This window comes from Indicator indicator, chromosome 34 (assembly GCF_027791375.1).
Source record: "Indicator indicator isolate 239-I01 chromosome 34, UM_Iind_1.1, whole genome shotgun sequence".
Lineage (NCBI taxonomy): Eukaryota > Metazoa > Chordata > Aves > Piciformes > Indicatoridae > Indicator > Indicator indicator.
This window is the reverse complement of record NC_072043.1, coordinates 6,770,892-6,788,861: the sequence shown is the minus strand read 5'-3', so window position 1 is coordinate 6,788,861 and position 17,970 is coordinate 6,770,892. Positions and strand designations below refer to the sequence as shown.

The window sequence follows — 17,970 nt, the reverse complement described above, 5'->3', positions numbered from 1 at the left end:
AGCAGGGAAGGGGAAGTGGCCAGCCACATACCTGCTCTCACTGTACTCCTTCTTCTCTCTGACTCGCAGCCACTTCCGAAGCAGGAAGCGCTTGCGGCGCGGGGAGGCACTGGGTGTAGAGCAGTTGGACCAGGGAGTGTCCTCATCACTGGAGGGGGTGATTTCAATGGAGGGGAGCTGCAGGTATTCCTTGCTGGAGGATGGAGAATCCTGACACCTGCTGACCTCCAGGCTCTGCTCCTGCACATTCTTCATCCGCTTCATCTTGAAGCGCTTCCTGCGCAGGGTTGGGGTGGACGAACTAGACCAGGCGCGGCCACCCTCCACCCCCTGCTGCTCGGGGACTCGCAGTGCTGGGAGCTGCAGGGTTTCTGTCATATTGGGAGCTGGCATCAGATGCTCTTTCTCTTTCTGCTCCCACCCCCCACACCCTCCCCCGGCACGCTAAGCTCTGCTCTGGCTGCAAACCACACCACAAAACGACAACTCCGCTTCCTCCTCCCTCGCCCGGTCCGGCTCTGCCCTCCCTTCTCAAGCAGGAGCCCTCATGTTCTTCACTTGCTTTCACTTAGCACACAACCGGCTGGGGAGGGGGGGTTCGGCACACCGACATGCCGCAAGGCAAGGGAAAAAGATTCCTCTCTTTCCTCCTCCTCCTCCTCTACAACACAAAGTCCCTCCCTCCCCTGCCTGGTCTGCCTGAAAGCAGAAGGTTTTTGCACCGAGACAAGAGGTTGCCAGCCAGGGCTGGGCTCGCTTTGGGCTTCCACAACGCAGCCTTTGCCGTCTGTCCTCTGCCTAAGGTTGGCTCAGCAAAAGGGAGAATCTCCCGGGGGTTGCGCTAGGAATCTCAGCTGTCATCTTCCCGAGAGACGGAGCAAGGATGGAGTGAAGCGGCGTGGAGCTGTGAGGAGGTCAGAGAGAGAGAGAGAAACAAAGAAAGGGAGGGGAAAGCAACAACACTCGGTGAAACCAGGAGAAAGAGGAGGAGCAGCAGCAGCCGCTGCTGTTTCTGGAGCGGGTAAGACAAACACAGGCAGCTGCTGCAAAGTGGAACTGCACCCTTAATCCCCGGGGACAGTGGTTTCTGTTACCAAATATGCTGCTGCTAACGAATCCAAAAGGCTACGAAGGAATAACAGCCGCCGGGAGAAGCCAATTGGGCAGCTCTCCCCGTGTCCCACCTTCCTGCTCAGACCTCCCACCCCATAGGGGCAGGCAGCAAGCAAGCGAACTTGGGACTTTCAGCCTTCTTGCACAACTAGGAGCTGGGAATTTTTTTTTCCCCTCCCTTGCTCACAGAGAAAGCAAAGGAGAAGGATTGAGTAACAGCTAGGAAGGCAGCAGCAGGTGGGAGCAGAGCCAGGAGGTTTGGTTGCTTCAGGCTCACAGGAGTGAAGGCTGAGTGAAAAGGAGTTGTTGGAGGGGCAAGGCTGCTTCCAAAATGACAGCTGGTGATGGATGGTCTCAGGTCCAGCAACTGACAAAGACACCACAGAAAGACAATTGGACATGGCAGGACAGAGTTCAGACCAGGAGAAAGACACGTGGAAAATTCCCAGGGCATTTCAGGGAAGTAAGGAAGCTCCACCATGAGGCAAGCCCAGGGGAAGCCTCGGGACGAGGCTTGCAAAATTCTGCTAACGAAAGCCAATCAGGGAAAAAACAAAGCCTGGCAGATCCTCCACCAAGACCCCCTGAATTCCACTGAACACTCCTGAATGAAGCTGGATTTTCAAGTGGAAAAGTGGCAGAGAACCTCATTCCTCTAAGGGAATGGTTAGAATTCAGCTGTCAAGGGTGCCATCAGAAAATAACCCCAAAAGCATCAAACCATCTTTATATCACACAAAGGGTTGGGTTGGGTTGGAAGGCACCTTAAAAATCATCTAGTTCCAACCCCCCTGCCATGGGCAGGGTACACTTCACACTTGAGCAGGTTGCTTGAGGACTCATCCAACCTGGCTTTGAACACCTCCAGGCTTGGAACCTCCACAACTTCTCTGGGCAACCTGTTCCAGCATCTCACCACCCTCACGGGCAAGAATTTCCTCCTATGTCTAATCTAAATTAGGATTCTTTCAGCTCAAAGCCACTGCCTCTCATCCAAGCCTTTGTACAAAGTCCCTCTCCAGCCCTCCTCTAACCCCTGTCACATCCTGCAAGGCTGCTCTGAGGTCTCCTCAGAGCCTTCTTAGCAACCTGATACCACTTTAGTTTTCATTCTCCATCATCCTGGGCCTTTAAAAATATTAGTTTCAAGTCAGCAAATATTTGTCAGCTCAAATCAAAATAGTTGGTGGTTGTTTTGGTTTGGTTTTGTTGGTTTTTGGTTTTTTTTTTTTTTTTTTCTTTTTTTTCTTTTTCTGGCATGGGCTGCCTCAGTTTTGTTTCAAAATAAACCTCACAAGAACTTTGAACATCAAACTCTGCCATCTAGGCCACAGATAGCTGAACATGTCACATGAGGAGAATTTAGAACAGCAGGGACAAGGGGGGAGGAAATGTTTTAGTAATATGTTGTTGGTTTTGCTTTTTTTTCCCCCTTAAATCCTCAATTTCTGTATTCTACCTTGTTGTAAAGTCCGTCTTTTTTTTCCTTTGCTTATTCTCCTGAGTTGATAGCTTGAGCCCCTGTCAAACTCTGTCCAACCCCCTTCAAATCAGTTTCTGGCACTGCTGTCATCTTGCTGTCTATGTTTACAGGCTGACAGGATGTTAGGGGTGGGAAAGGACCTCTGGAGATCTTCCAGTCCAAGCCACTGCCAGAGCAGGACCATAGAATCCAGCACAGGTCACACAGGAACACATCCAGATGGGGCTGGAAAGGCTCCAGAGCAGGAGACTCCACAACCTCTCTGGGCAGCCTGCTCCAGGGCTCTGGCACCCTCCCAGTGCAGAAGTTCCTCCTCCTGTTGAGGTGGAACCTCCTGGGCTGCAGTTTCCATCCACTGCCCCTTGGCCTATCCCAGGGTGAGCAGAGCCTGTCCCTGTCCCCTCCCTCCTGACCCCCAGCCCTCAGCTCTTGATAGACATTGATCAGATCCCTCTCAGCCTTCTCCTCTCCAGACTGAACACCCCCAGGGCTCTCAGCCTCTCCTCCCCAGGCAGTGCTGCAGTCCCTTCAGCATCCTTGGAGCCCTCCCTTGGCCTCTCTCCAGCAGATCCCTGTCCCTGCTGACCTGGGGAGCCCAGAACTTTAGGTGCATGCACAGTCAGAATGCATTCTACAAACACCCCCTGCTCTCCCCTCCCTGTGCAGTCTTAAGGCTGGAGTGAACAGGTCATAGAGTGGGTTGGGTTGGAAGGGACCTCAAAGCTCATCCAGTTCCAGCCCCCTGCCATGGGCAGGGACACCTCCCACCAGCACAGCTTGCTCAGGGCCTCATCCAGCCTGGCCTTGAACACCTCCAGGGAGGAGACGTCCACAGCCTCCCTGGACAACCTGTTCCAGTGTCTCCCCACCCTCACTCTAAACAATTTCTTCCTCATCTCCAGTCTCAATCTCCCCCCTCCCAGCTTAACACCACATAACACTATTGGCTACCTACTGGCCAGGTTGGATGAAGCCTTGAGGAAGCTGGGCTGGTGGGAGGTGTCCCTGCCCATGGCAGAGGGGTTGGAACTGGATGATCTTTAAGGTCCCTTCCAACCCAAACCATTCAAGGAATCATAAAACAGCAGCAAGAACCAAGCAGTGCTCCAGGTGATCAAGACTGAGGCAGGGGAAGGTAGACAGAGACAAATCCATGAATCACAGAACTAATTCCAGACCAGAAGGGGAAAATTCCCTCAGGCTGTGCCATGAGAATCCTTCCCCTCTGGACATGGCAGACTTGCTCAGGGACTATCCCTTTAATTCAAGTACTTCACTGCTTAGTAAGCAACTCCTCTTTGCCCTCCAACATTCTTAGCACATTTTTATTTGGGGGAGAGGATGCTGGCCACCTGTCTGATGCTCTTAGAAAAGAGAGGAGCTATGTAACAAGAGAGACAGCTCGAATGCTTGAGCCACAAAGTGAAAAATACCAACCCTGGTCAGGCACTATTTGTGTCCCAGGCACCACAGGACTCCTTGACTGCTTCCAGCAAAGCCTCTCTCTTGCTAGATCCTTGTTTAAGAACTGCTCCTGCAGTTCAGTGCTCCTTCTAATGATGGATTCATTACAGCAAGCTTGTTGTGGGTGCTTGGTGTTGATGTCTCCCTGCCTTTCTCCTGCTCAAACAGTTTTCCAGTGTCCTCAGAAGAGGACTTATGAATTAAGCAAGGAGTAGGGAGAAGTAAACAGCAAGTCCTCTGAAAAAAAGTGAAAATCCCTTCCCTGAGTGAGGAACAGAATCACAGAAGCATTCAGGTGGGAAAAGACCCTCAGGATCACCAAGTCCAACCCAGAACCCTGCTGTACAAGCTTCATCCCTGCACCAGATCCCCAAGCACCACAGCCAAAAGTGACCTGCAGCAGGGACTTTTAAACACAGGAAAGAGAATCATGGAATTGTTTGGGTTGGAAAAGACCTCGAGGATCACTGACTCCAACCAGCAACCCAACACCTCCATGGCCACCAAAACATGGCCCCAAGTGCCATGGCCACAGGTTTCCTGAACACCCTCACTGCAAAGAATTCCTTCCTCATCTCCAGTCTCAGTCTCCCCTCTCCCAGCTCAAAGCCATTGTCCCTCATCCTGGCACTCCCAGCCTTTGTCAAAAGTCCCTCCCCAGCTCTCCTGGAACCCCTCCAGGTACTGGAAGGCTGCTCTGAGGTCTCTCCTGGAGCCTTCTCTTTTAGAGGCTGAACAGCCCCAACTCTCTCAGCCTGTCCCCACAGGAGAGGTTCTCAGCCCTCTGATCATCTTCATGGCCTCCTCTGGACCCACTCCAGGCATTTGATGTCTGTCCATGACCAGTTGCATATCAACAGTCATGGAATCATGGAATTTTTTGGCTTGGAAAAAGCCTCTAAGATCCTCCAGTCCAACATCAGCCCAACCCCACCATGGCCACCAAACCATGACCCCAAGTGCCATGGCCACAGGTTTCCTGAACACCTCCAGGGATGGGGACTCCACCACCTCCCTGGGCAGCCTGTGCCAATCCCTGACCACTCTGGCAGCAAAGAAATTGTTCCTCATTTGCAACCTAACCCTCCCCTGGCACAATTTCATTTCCTCTCCTTCTTTCACCTGATACTAGGGAGAAGAGCTCAACCCCCACTTGGCTCCAGCCTCCTCTCAGGGAGCAATGAGGTCTCCCTCAGCCTCTTCTTCTCCAGGCTGAACACCCCCAGCTCCCTCAGCTGCTCCTTGTCCTGTCACTACAAGACCTTGGAGAAAGCCTCTCCCCAGTATTCTTCTAGGCTCTCTTCAGGCACTGGCTTGGCTTGAGCATCCTGCCCTGACTTTAGTGTCCTCCAAGTCTGTCCCTTTAAAGGCTGCAGCAGCCAGCAGCAGTTGCAGTCATTGGACCAGACAATTTTATCTTGGCTATGTGACACCAGATACCTGCCTGTGCTCTTCTCTGAATCCCAAGGACTCTGTTACAAGGCAGATGACACAAATTTCACAGACTGCAGGGTGAGAAATACCAGCAAGAGGCTGGTACCTCAGTGGACTACAAAGCAGCATGGAGGCACAACTGCAGCCCAGGGAACTCTGGAGGTTCCATCAGGTGATAGAAGGAGAGGAAATGGCCTGAAATTATGGTAGGGGAGATATAGGTTGGAGATGAGGAACAATTTCTCTGCTGCAAGAGTGGGGAAATAACCTGAGGTCCCCCTCCAATTTGGCACTGGGGAGGCCACACCTCAAATCCTGGGCTCAGTTTTGGGCTCCTCACTCCAAGAAGGACATTGAGAGGCTGGAGAAGGTCCAGAGTAGAGCAAGAAAGCTGGGGAAGGGTCTGGAGAAGAGGGCTGGGGAGGAGCAGCTGAGGGAGCTGGGGGTGTTGAGCCTGGAGAAGAGGAGGCTGAGGGAGACCTCATTGCTCTCTCAAACTGCCTGCAAGGTTGCAGTGAGGTGGGGGTTGGGCTGTGCTCCCTAGTCTCAGGTGATAGAAGGAGAGGAAATGGCCTGAAATTGTGCCAGGGGAGGATTAGGTTGGAGATGAGGAAGAATTTCTTTGCTGCAAGAGTGGTCAGGGATTGGAAGAGGCTGCCCAGGGAGGTGGTGGAGTCCCCATCCCTGGAGGTGTTCAAGAACCCTGTGGCCATGGCACTTGTGGCCATGGTGGGGTTGGGCTGAGGGCTGGACTGGATGATCCCTGAGGGCTTTGCCAACCCAAACAATTCTGTGATTGTGTGACACCAACTGGCCTCTGCTGTTACCAAATCCCTCCTATTAACCCTGCTCCCAAGGCTGTGCCTCTGTGAACTGCTGCCTGTGTTCCTGTGAGCACAGCCAGCTGGGCTGACCTGAGCTAGGGGGGCAGGGTTGGTTTTCACCTGGAGAGGGAGGAATGTGCTGTTCAGAGACCTTTTGTACCTGCAGGCTTGTTCTGCTGTGGTTAATGGAGTGTGCTGTCAGCTGGGACCCATTAGGTGAGTGCTGCACAGGTGGAGGAGTTGGGACAGAGTCCTCTGGATTCCTCAGAGGGAGTCTGAGGGCAGCATTGAACTGCCTGGGGAAGTGTGGTCCTGGTAAGAATTCCCAGACTGAAGTATTTAATGGTCACTGCTGACATGAGGGAGACTTCTCATGGAAGGGAAGGCACAAAGAGGTGCAGGTAGCTGGAGATCCCTGGAAGGGGAGAGCCCTCCTGCAGTCACCCTTCTCTTCAGCCTCTTCAGGTACTGTTGCAGCAACTAAGATGTAATATAACAAAGATTCACAGAATGGGTTGGGTTGGAAGGGATCTTAAAGATAGAATCATAGAATTGTCAGGGTTGGAAGAGACCTCAAGGCTCAGCCAGTCCCAACCCCCCTGCCATGGGCAGGGACACCTCACACCACAGCAGGTTGCTCACAGCCACCTCCAGCCTGGCTGCAAAAACCTCCAGGGATGAGGCTTCCACCACCTCCCTGGGCAACCTCTGCCAGTCTCTCACCACCCTCATGGGGAACAACTTCTTCCTAACATCCAATCTGAATCTCCCCACTTCTACTTTTGCTCCATCCCTCCCAGTCCTATCACTCCCTGACACACTCAAAAGTCCCTCCCCAGCTTTCTTGGAGCCCCCTTCAGATCCTGCAAGGCCACAAGAAGGTCTCCTGGGAGCCTTCTCCTCTCCAGCCTGCACAACCCCAACTCTCTCAGGCTGTCTCCAGAGCAGAGCAGCTCCAGCCCTCTGCTCATCCTTGTGGCCCTTCTCTGGACACCTTCCAGCATCTCCAGATCCTTCTTATAATAGGAGCTCCAGAACTGGACACAAAGCTTCAGGTGGGATAAGCTCATCCAGCTCCAGCCCCCTGCCATGGGCAGGGACACCTCCCACCAGCACAGCTTGCTCAGGGCCTCATCCAGTCTGGCCTGGAACACCTCCAGGGAGGAGACATCTGCAGCCTCCCTGGGCAACCTGTGCCAGAGTCTCCCCAGCCTCACTTGAAAGGATTTCTTCCTCATCTCCACTCTCAATCTCTCCTCTCCCAGCTCAAAGCCATTGTCTCTCATCCTGGCACTCCCAGCTCTTGTCCAAAGTCCCTCCCCAGCTCTCCTGGAGCCCTTCAGGTACTGGAAGGCTGCTCTGAGGTCTCCCTGGAGCCTTCCCTTCTCCAGGCTGATCAGCCCCAACTCTCCCATCCTGTCCCCACAGGGGAGGTTCTCCACCCCTCTGATCATCTTCACAGCCTCCTCTGGACCCACTCCAGGCATTTGCTGTCTGTCCATGACCAGCTGCATATCAACAGTCATAGAACCATAGAATCCTTTCTCTAGGAAAAGCCTCCAAGCTCATCCAGCCCAACACCAACCCAACCCCACCATGGCCACCAAACCATGGCCACTCAACCATGCCCACAGGTTCTTGAACACCTCCAGGGATGGGGACTCCACCACCTCCCCGGGCAGCCTCTGCCAATCCCTGACCACTCCTGCAGCAAAGAAATTGTTCCTCATCTCCAACCTGAACCTCCCCTGGCACAATTTCAGACCATTTCCCCTCCTTCTATCACCTGATCCTAGGGAGAAGAGCCCAACCCCCACCTCACTTCACCTCCTTGCAGGGAGCTGTGGAGAGCAATGAGGTTTTGCAGCACTTGAGAGCAATGCAGCCAACTCTCACAAGCACAAGCAGCAACAGTTGGACCCTCAGTTAAAGCAGAGGAGGACAGTTGGGGACAGCTCAGCCAGGTAGTGCCTTGCTCTCCACAGCCTCTGTGTCCTCTTCCAGGTTTACAGGCACCTGGGACACTGCAGCGCAAACAACCACCCTCTAAAAACAACCCAAGATAGCTTCTCAGGATGGTTTCAGGAAGAACTTAACTCTTTACCCTCTTCAGTTTAGCCACCAAGGTTTAGGCAAATAGCTGAAGTCTCAGGAGGATGCTCTTGGGATTTTCCTCACTTGGGGTTTTTGGACCAAGAACTGAAATCATAGAATGGTCTGGGTTGGAAGGGACCTCTGAAGGTCATCTTGTCCAACCCACTTTGCAGGAAGCAGGAGCATCCTCAACTAGATCCAGCTGCCCCTTTCCTCCAACACTCATAATCAGTACCCAGCAGCCAGTTCTGAAGAACAGCACAAGAAACAAATGAAAGCAGGAAAGAGTGAAAGCCTGAAGAAATTCCCACAGATAGAAGTCCTTCTGATGAACCAAGCACAAAGTACAAGGTGTTAATAGTCAAAGGGAGGGGGAAAAAAAAGCAACAACTCAGTGTTCCTAAGAAATGGGACCAGGCAAAGTACAGGAACATCAAGTTTTGGGTGTTTGCTTCCACCCTGCACCTGGACAGAATGAAAAACCACAGAATGCATCAGGCTGGAAGGGACCCTGGAAGGTCATCTTGTCCAGCCCTTTGCAGGCAGCAGGGACATCTCATGTTGCTCAGAGCTCCATCAAGTTTGCCTTCGAGGGATGGGGCCTCCACCACGCTTCCTGGCAATCTGTTCCAGGATTTCACCACCCTCAGTGGTGAAGAACTTGCTCCTAATGTTCAAATTAAATCTACTCTGCTCCAATTTCTAACCAGGCTGGGAGAGTTGGGGCTGTTCAACTGGAGAAGTTTCAGAGAGACCTTAGAGCAGGCTGCCAGTGCCTGAAGGGGCTCCAGGGACATTGGACAAGAGCTGGGAGTGCCAGGATGAGGGACAATGACTTTGAGCTGGGAGAGGGGAGATGGAGAGTGGAGATGAGGAAGAAATTGTTTAGAGTGAGGGTGGGGAGAGACTGGCACAGGTTGCCCAGGGAGGCTGTGGCTGTCCCCTCCCTGGAGGTGTTCAAGGCCAGGCTGGATGAGGCCTTGAGCACCCTGTGCTGGTGGGAGGTGTCCCTGCCCATGGCAGGAGGGTTGGAACTGGATGAGCTTTAGGGTCCCTTCCAACCCAGCCCATTCCATGACTCCACAACGCACACCACCCTCCTGATCCCATTTTCCAGCAGCACTGCTGCTGCCCTTTGACTTGCTGAGGTTGGTGCTGCAGCACCAGAGTCAATCACCCTGCTGATAGAGGCTGTAAAGGAGCTAAATATACACAGAGAACTTCAAGTGCCACAGAGTCTCTCACTGATCTGCTTCCAAACACTTGCTGAGGATCAGCAGTCTGTTTTTCCTCCTTTAATGAAAGGATCTGAGAAGTGTCAGGTTGTTGCAATCTCCACAGGTCTGCTTCTCATTTTCTTTCCCCCTCCCCTCCAGATGCTCATTGTTAGGCTCCTGTGAGCCCTTTGGGGAAACAAGGTCAGACTCTGCAGAGGCACTCAACCAAGGGCAGTCAAATGATCTGGGGGTAGCTTGCACCAGAGAAGGCTCTGGGGGGACCTTAGAGTTGCTTCCCAATAGCTGAAGGGATCCTACAGGAAAGCTGCAGAGGGACTTGTCATCAGGGTGTCTGGAGACAGCACAAGGGGAAATGGTTGGAAGCTGAGGGTTAGAGTGGAGCTGAGGAAGAAGTTCTTCAGTAGGAGGGTGGTGAGACTCTGGCACAGGCTGCCCAGGGAGGCTGTGGGTACCTCCTCCCCAGGGGGTTCAATGCTGGATGAGGCCTTGAGCAGCTGAGTCTGGTTGAGAGGTGTCCCTGCCCATGGCAGGGGTTGGAGCAGATGAGCTCTGAGTCCCTTCCAACCTGAGCCATGCTGTGATTCTAGGATTCAGCTGTCCACAGAGCTGCAAATGCCATCAATGGCCTTAAACTAAAAGCCATTTGGATGAAAAGGCAAAGGAAGGAAAGCAAAAGCAGCAGGAGAAGCTATCAGGTGACACTGCAGCTGTTCAGGGCTCTTCAGGATGAGGCTGGGGAGACTCTGGCACAGGTTGCCCAGGGAGGCTGTGGATGTCCCCTCCCTGGAGGTGTTCAAGGCCAGGCTGGATGAGGCCCTGAGCAAGCTGTGCTGGTGGGAGGTGTCCCTGCCCATGGCAGGGGGTTGGAACTGGATGAGCTTTAAGATCCCTTCCAACCCAACCCATTCTGTGATTCTGATTCCCTGCCTTTCTGACAAGCAGCTCTGGTCCTTCAAAGCACACAAGTGACAGCTCACAGGAGGTTCTACAGTAGGTACAGCCTGGGACACAGCAAGTTCCACCTCAACAGGAGGAGCCTGGGGGCTGCCCTCATGGCTGGGGATAAAGCTGTGCAGGGCTGGAGCCAGGCTCTGCTCAGGGATGGCCAAGGACAGCACAAGGGGCACTGGGGGCAAGCTGGAGCAGGGGAGGTGCCCTGGGAACAGGAGGGGAAACTTTGTCCCTGTGAGGGTGCCAGAGGCTGGAGCAGGCTGCCCAGAGAGGTTGTGGAGCCTGCTCTGGAGACCTTCAAGACCCATCTGGATGTGTTCTGTGTGCCCTGCCCTGGGTGCTCCTGCTCTGGCAGGGGACTTGGGCTGGATGACCTCTGCAGGTCCCTTCCAATCCCTAACATTCTGTGGTTCTGTGATTGTTGCTGAGTGGATATTATGAGAAGAAACAGCCTGAAATTTTGTCAGGGGAGGGTTAGGTTGGAGATGAGGAACAATTTCTTTGCTGCAGGAGTGGTCAGGGATTGGCAGGGGCTGCCCAGGGAGGTGGTGGAGTCCCCATCCCTGGAGGTGTTCAAGAAACCTGTGGCCATGGCACTTTGGGACATGGTTTGGTGGCATGGGTGGGGTTGGGTTGGTGTTGGACTGGAGGATCCCAGAGGGCTTATCCAAGCCAATAAATTCTATGATTCTAAGGAAGGGCTCCTGGTGTCACATCCTTCTTTTCTCCTTCAGTGAAGGCCATTTCAGATTTTATCTCAATTTCCTTGCAGAGAAAAATGGAGATGAAGCTGCCTGATGAGATGGAGCTGAGGAAGTTTAATTTAAGAAAGTACAGAAGTCACATAGTGATCTTCTGCAGACACTGAAAATGTACAGTCCAGGAGACCTGATGAGTTCATCTGAGCTACAATAGCTCAAAATCTCTGTTCTGTCTCCAACAAGAGCAGCTAGAGCCCAGAGCAAGTGTCCTGGCTGAGGGAGTTGGGGCAGTTCAGCCTGGAGAAGAGAAGGCTCCAGGAGCAGCCTTCCAGGACCTGAATGGGCTCCAGGAGAGCTGGGGAGGGACTGTTCAGAAGGGCTTGGAGTGACAGGATGAGGGTCAATGGATGGAAACTGCAGCAGGGCAGATTTAGGTTGGACAGCAAGAGGAAGTTCTGCACAGTGAGGGTGGGGAGACATTGGAATAGGTTTCCCAAGGAGGTGGTGGAGGCTCCATCCCTGAAGGCATTCAAGGTCAGACTCTCATTGACCCTCCTCTGCCAAGTTCTCTTCACCTCTCAACAAGAGGAGAAACTTCTTCACTGTGAGGGTGCTGGAGCCCTGGAGCAGGCTGCCCAGAGAGGTTGTGGAATTTCCTTCCCTGGAGACTTTCAAGACCCACCTGGACGTGTTCCTGTGTGACCTGCCCTGGATGACCCTGCTCTGGCAGGAGAGTTGGAATGGATGATCTCCAGAGGTCACTTCCAATCCCTCCAATTCTATGATTCTATGTCCCTGCTGGTGTTGAGTCTTGTGAATGATTTGATGTGGCCCTGAGCAGCCTGATCTCATTGGAGGTGTCCCTGCTGAGTGCAGGGGGCTTGGACAAGATGACCTTTGAGGGTTCCCTCCCACCTGATGCATTCTGTGATTCTATGACTCTCATGTGGTGGTCATGGAGGCTCCACCCTGGAGACACTCAAGGTCAAACTTGCTGGGGCCCTGAGCAGCATGATCTTGTTTGAGATGTCCCTGCTGAGTGCAGGGGGTTGGACAAGATGACCTTTGAGGGTCCCTTCCAACCTGATGCAATCTGTGATCTTATGACTCTCATGTGGTGGTGGTGGAGGCTCCATCCCTGAAGGCATTCAAGGTCAGACTTGCTGAGACTCTGGGCAGCCTGCTCTAGCTGGAGATGTCCCTGCTGAGTGCAGGGGGTTGGACAAGATGCCCTTTGAGGGTCCCTTCCAACCTGATGCAATCTGTGACTGAATCCCTTTCAAGGTGGAGAATAGAGAAGTTTTTTGTTCTCATTTCTCCTTTCATTGGGATCCCACTGCTTGTGAGCTACCAAATCTGCTTAGCTTGGAAGGAAGAGTTCAGAAAGGTGAGAATCTTGCTGTCCTTTGTGGAATTAGGGCTGGGGGGAAGGGATCCTCTTTGCTGACCTTCAGTTCTTAGTCAGCATCTCCACTCAGATTCCTCTGTGTGATGCTGATTTCTCTCCTACCAGACCCAAACCATAGCTCAGAAGTTGTGGACAGGAGAATATTCTCTCCTTAACTCCACTGCTTTAGTAACACAGCCTCAGCTGGTTTTCTTTTTACAGCTCCTACCTAATTTCATAGCCACTCCACCTCCTTGCTGTAAGCTCCTGTCACCAGCCAGTTCCAAAGTGCAAGGACTCAAGTTTATGCTTCAAGTCCTTCTTAAACCAAGGGCCAAGGTGAACTGCAATGTGATACAGAAGATCTCTGAGGTCCCTTCCAACCCAACCCACCCAACCCAACCCAACCCATTCTGGGACTCTCTGAATACTACTGCATGCAATGCTGCCTACGTGGAGGAAAGCAGAGAACCTAAAACCCCCAACCAAATAAAGCCAAAAAAAAAAAAAACAAAACCAAAGACTTCCTCCCCTGAATTCAATGTTAGCTGCCTCACACCAAAAGATGGGACAGCACAGATGTGGTGGAGCTGCTCTGCTATGAGGACAGCCTGAGAGAGTTGGGGTTGTGCAGTCTGGAGAGGAGAAGGCTCCCAGGAGACCTTCTTGTGGCCTTGCAGGATCTGAAGGGGGCTCCAAGAAAGCTGGAGAGGGACTTTTGAGGGTGTCAGGGAGTGATAGGACTGGGGGGGATGGAGCAAAATAGAAATGAGTAGATTGAGATTGGATGTTAGGAAGAAGTTGTTCCCCAGGAGGGTGGTGAGAGACTGGCAGAGGTTGCCCAGGGAGGTGGTGGAAGCCTCATCCCTGGAGGGTTTTGCAGCCAGGCTGGATGTGGCTGTGAGCAACCTGCTGTGGTGTGAGGTGTCCCTGCCCATGGCAGGGGGGTTGGGACTGGCTGAGCCTTGAGGTCCCTTCCAGCCCTGAGAGTTCTATGATTCTACAAAAGACACAAGCAGAGGGAACAGAGGCTGTGTGCTTTATCCCTCACCCACCTAAATGAGGCTTTTAGATCATAGAACCATGGAGTCATGGAATGGCTCAGATGGGAAGAGATCTCAGAGGTTGTCTACTCCAACCCCCTTGCCATGCCCAGGGACACCTCTCAACCAGACTCAGCTGCCTAAAGCCTCATCCAGCCTGGCCTTGAACACCCCCAGGGAGCAGGCATCCACAACCTCCCTGGGCAGCCTGTTCCAGACTCTCACCACCTTCATCCTGAAGAACTTCTTCCTCAGCTCCAGTCTAACCCTGCACTCCCCTCAGCTCCAAACCATTCCCCCTTGTCCTGTCTCCAGACACCCTCAGGAAAAGTCCTTCTGCAGCCTACCTGTAGGATCCCTTCAGCTCCTGGAAAGTTGCTCTAAGGTCCCCCCAGAGTCTTCTCTTCTCCAGGCTGTTGTCACTAAATTAAATGTAGATGTCACTAAATGGAATGCTTAGAGAAGGCAGCATCTGAACCCCCCATTCAGGTCTGTCTCACTGTCACAGCTAGGATTTAAACACAGCATCCAGGGTGGGTCAACCTCTTCATTCTCAGCCTCTTTGGGTTTCTCACCAATCTAAACTAAGATGCATTTTGCCAGTTGGTCTGGGTTCCTATCCCTGCTTTCCAAAATCCCACAGCTCCACAGATTTTCTGAAGACCAAACACGGCAGAAACCAAAGAGCTGCTGGAGAAGACCTTTTCCAGCTGGACCCTGCTGCTCTCTAGCGGCTGAGGAGCTGCAGGCAGCTCAGCAGCCTCCCTGGCACCACGTACAGGCAGCTTGGGCTTGTTCTGTAGTGCTTAGAATCACAGAATCAGTCAGGGGTTGGAAGGGACCACAAGGCTCAGCCAGTGCCAACCCCCCTGCCATGGGCAGGGACACCTCACACCAGATCAGGCTGGCCAGAGCCTCATCCAGCCTGGCCTTAAACACCTCCAGGGATGGGACCTCAACCACCTCCCTGGACAACCCATTCCAGGCTCTCACCACTCTCCTGGGGAAGAACTTCTTCCTAACATCCAATCTCAGTCTCCCCACTTCCAGCTTTGTTCCAGGTGTGGTCTCAGCAGAGTGGAGCAGAGGGGCAGAATCCCCTCCCTGGCCCTGCTGGCCACACTTCTCCTGCTGCAGCCCAGGCTCTGCTTGGCTCTCTGGGCTGCAAGTGCTCACTGCTGGCTCCTGCTGAGCTTCTCCTCCCCCAGCACCCCCAAGTGCCTCTCCTCAGGGCTGCTCTCCAGCCAGTCCCTGCCCAGCCTGCATTTGTGCTTGGCATTGCCCTGCCCCAGCTGCAGGACCTTGCCCTTGGTCTTGTTGACCCTCCTGAGGTTGGCTTGGTCCCAGCTCTGCAGCCTGTCCAGGTCCCTCATTGCCTTCATTGCTTTTGGGGCACCATTAAATGCAGCTACACAGCAACTGCTTCCAACACAACCTCACAAGTGTTTGAAGGCTTTTGCTGTCACTGAACTCTGCCAGACACTTTCAAAGCTGTTATTCCATTTAGACTGGATGTTAGGAATGTTAGATTAGAATGTTAGGATGAAATTCTTCCCCATGAGGGTGGTGAGAGCCTGGCAGAGGTTGCCCAGGGAGGTGGTGGAAGCCTCATCCCTGGAGGGTTTTGCAGCCAGGCTGGATGTGGCTGTGAGCAACCTGCTGTGGTGTGAGGTGTCCCTGCCCATGGCAGGGGGGCTGGCACTGGCTGAGCCTTGAGGTCCCTTCCAACCCTGACAATTCTGTGATTCTCTTGGGAAGATCCCCTGAATTCACAAGCCCTGGGCAAAAAGATCTCATTAACCCCAAGAAATCTGTCAGCTAGTTCACTGGACAACAGGAGAGGGCCCTAGGGTGCAGCAGCCTTCAGCAAGGCACACCTGAGCCAGCAGCCAGAGAATGCAATACAGCAGCAAGTGGCCTAGAAATTTGCTGGAGGCTCCATCCCTGGAGACATTCAAGAGCAAACCTGATGGGACCCTGAGCAAACTGAGCTAGTTGGAGGTGTCCCTGCTGGAGGGCTGGACAAGGTGACCTTGGAGGGTCCCTTCCAACCCTGTGCTGTCTCTCTCCAGGAGCTGGGAACTCTGGTTACCAATCATCCTGTTCATCTACTTGGGAATTTCATTTGAGCTCCTCAGCACTGGAATTCCTTCAAAAGCTAAAAGGTTTATTTCTTCCAACATTCCATTTGCTCTTCTTACCAGCAGCCTCATTGCTCATTCTCATACAGGTTTTATTCCTGGTTGTCACAGTCCAAGATGTTCTGAAGGTGGTGATGAAGATGGTGAAGATTGATGATGTTCTGTCCCTTACAAAGGAAAGAAGATTATGAGCAAGCACCAGGAGATCAAGGACAGAATAGGCACAGGAGGAGGAGGGAGAATCAGCGTGGGCTGGGCCCTTTGTTTTGCTCTCTGGTTCAGAGAGTTAGTCTGAGACTGTCTGTAGAAAAAAAGCCTCCTCCTGGGCAGCCCTGCAAAGGGAAAGCTGAACCACTTCCCTGGGTGCAGAGAGGTTGGGCAGCCAGGTGTGTGAGGCAGGGGCTGTGGCATTTCATACAATCATTGAATGGCTGGAGAGCAGCCCTGAAGGAAAGGATTTGGGGGTGCTGGGGGAGGAGAAGCTCAGCAGGAGCCAGCAGGGAGCACTTGCAGCCCAGAGAGCCAAGCAGAGCCTGGGCTGCAACAAGAGAAGTGTGGCCAGCAGGGCCAGGGAGGGGATTCTCCCCCTCTGCTCCACTCTGCTGAGACCACAGCTGGAGCTCTGTGTCCAGTTCTGGAGCCTCTGTTGCAGGAAGGATCTGGAGGTGCTGGAAGGTGTCCAGAGAAGGGCCAGGAGGATGAGCAGAGGGCTGGAGCTGCTCTGCTCTGGAGACAGCCTGAGAGAGTTGGGGCTGTTCAGTCTGGAGAGGAGAAGACTCCCAGGAGACCTTCTTGTGGCCTTGCAGGATCTGAAGGGGGCTCCAAGAAAGCTGGGGAGGGACTTTTGAGGGTGTCAGGGAGTGATAGGCCTTGGGGGGATGGAGCAAAATTAGAAGTGGGGAGATTGAGATTGGATGTTAGGAAGAAATTCTTGCCCATGAGGGTGGTGAGAGACTGGCAGAGGTTGCCCAGGGAGGTGGTGGAAGCCTCACTCCTGGAGGGTTTTGCAGCCAGGCTGGATGTGGCTGTGAGCAACCTGCTGTGGTGTGAGGTGTCCCTGCCCATGGCAGGGGGGTTGGCACTGGCTGAGCCTTCAGGTCCCTTCCAACCCTGACAGTTCTGTGATGCTATGAATCATTAATGCTGGAAAAGACCTCTAAAATCTTTGAGTCCAGTCTTCTACTGGGCACCTCCATCACCACTAAACCATGTCCCAAGCAGCCACTTCTGCTCATTTCTTGAACACCTCCAGGGATGGAGACTCCCTGGGGATGGGGACTCCCTGGGCAGCCTGACCGCTCTTGACCAACCTGGGCTGGTGGGTTGCTCAAGTGGTGCAACCATGGTTGCAACCGTGGCATGGGGTTGGAACTGGATGATCATGGAATCATAGAATGGTTTGGGTTGGTTTGATCTTTAAAACTCTTTTAAGGTTGAATTCCAGCTGGAGTGAGGGGCAGGGGGAGGCCAGCTCCAACAAACGACGTCACAAGATCTGGAAAGGGACTGGAAAGGAGGCAGAGATGAAAGCTTTGACCTGTGAATTTAGTTTCCAAAGTTCTACCTCTTGGCTACAAACTTCTTCAGCCTGGACTCAGCATCTGAGGCCATAAGCACTGCAGCAGTCCTCATGGAGTCAGCAGTTATAAATACCTCTGCCAGTCACTCTTGCCTGCATGCAATTTAACTCCCACTTCTTGCCAGCCAACCAGGAGCAGACCTGAGCAAACAATGACACCTAGCAGGTTATTATTTCTTGAAATTATATTTCATCTGATTGCCTAGGACCAACCTCCACAATGTCTCTCCTCTACAAAGCCCAGAAGGAAAAAAAGAAAAAGAAAAAGAAAAAAGAAAAAAGAAAAAAAGAGAAAAGAAAAAAAGAGAAAAGAAAAAAAGAGAAAAGAAAAAAAGAGAAAAGAAAAAAAGAGAAAAGAAAAAAAGAGAAAAGAAAAAAGAGAAAAGGGAAAAGGGAAAAGGGAAAAAGAAAAAGAAAAAGAAAAAGAAAAAGAAAAAGAAAAAGAAAAAGAAAAAGAAAAAGAAAAAGAAAAAGAAAAAGAAAAAGAAAAAGAAAAAGAAAAAGAAAAAGAAAAAGAA

At 52.5% G+C, this 17,970-nt stretch overlaps 1 protein-coding gene across 4 annotated transcripts in view; it reads right to left on the bottom strand.

Moving 5' to 3' along the window:
- GRAMD1B (GRAM domain containing 1B) overlaps positions 1-393 on the bottom strand; it is a 162,583-nt gene extending 162,190 nt beyond the window's left edge. For all 4 annotated transcript variants that reach the window (XM_054395510.1, XM_054395513.1, XM_054395511.1 and 1 more), the window contains exon 1: positions 32-393. In XM_054395510.1, coding sequence (XP_054251485.1) covers positions 32-393 — 362 coding nt within the window. The remainder of the gene's footprint in view (positions 1-31) is intronic.
- Between the last annotated feature and the right edge of the window lie 17,577 nt (positions 394-17,970).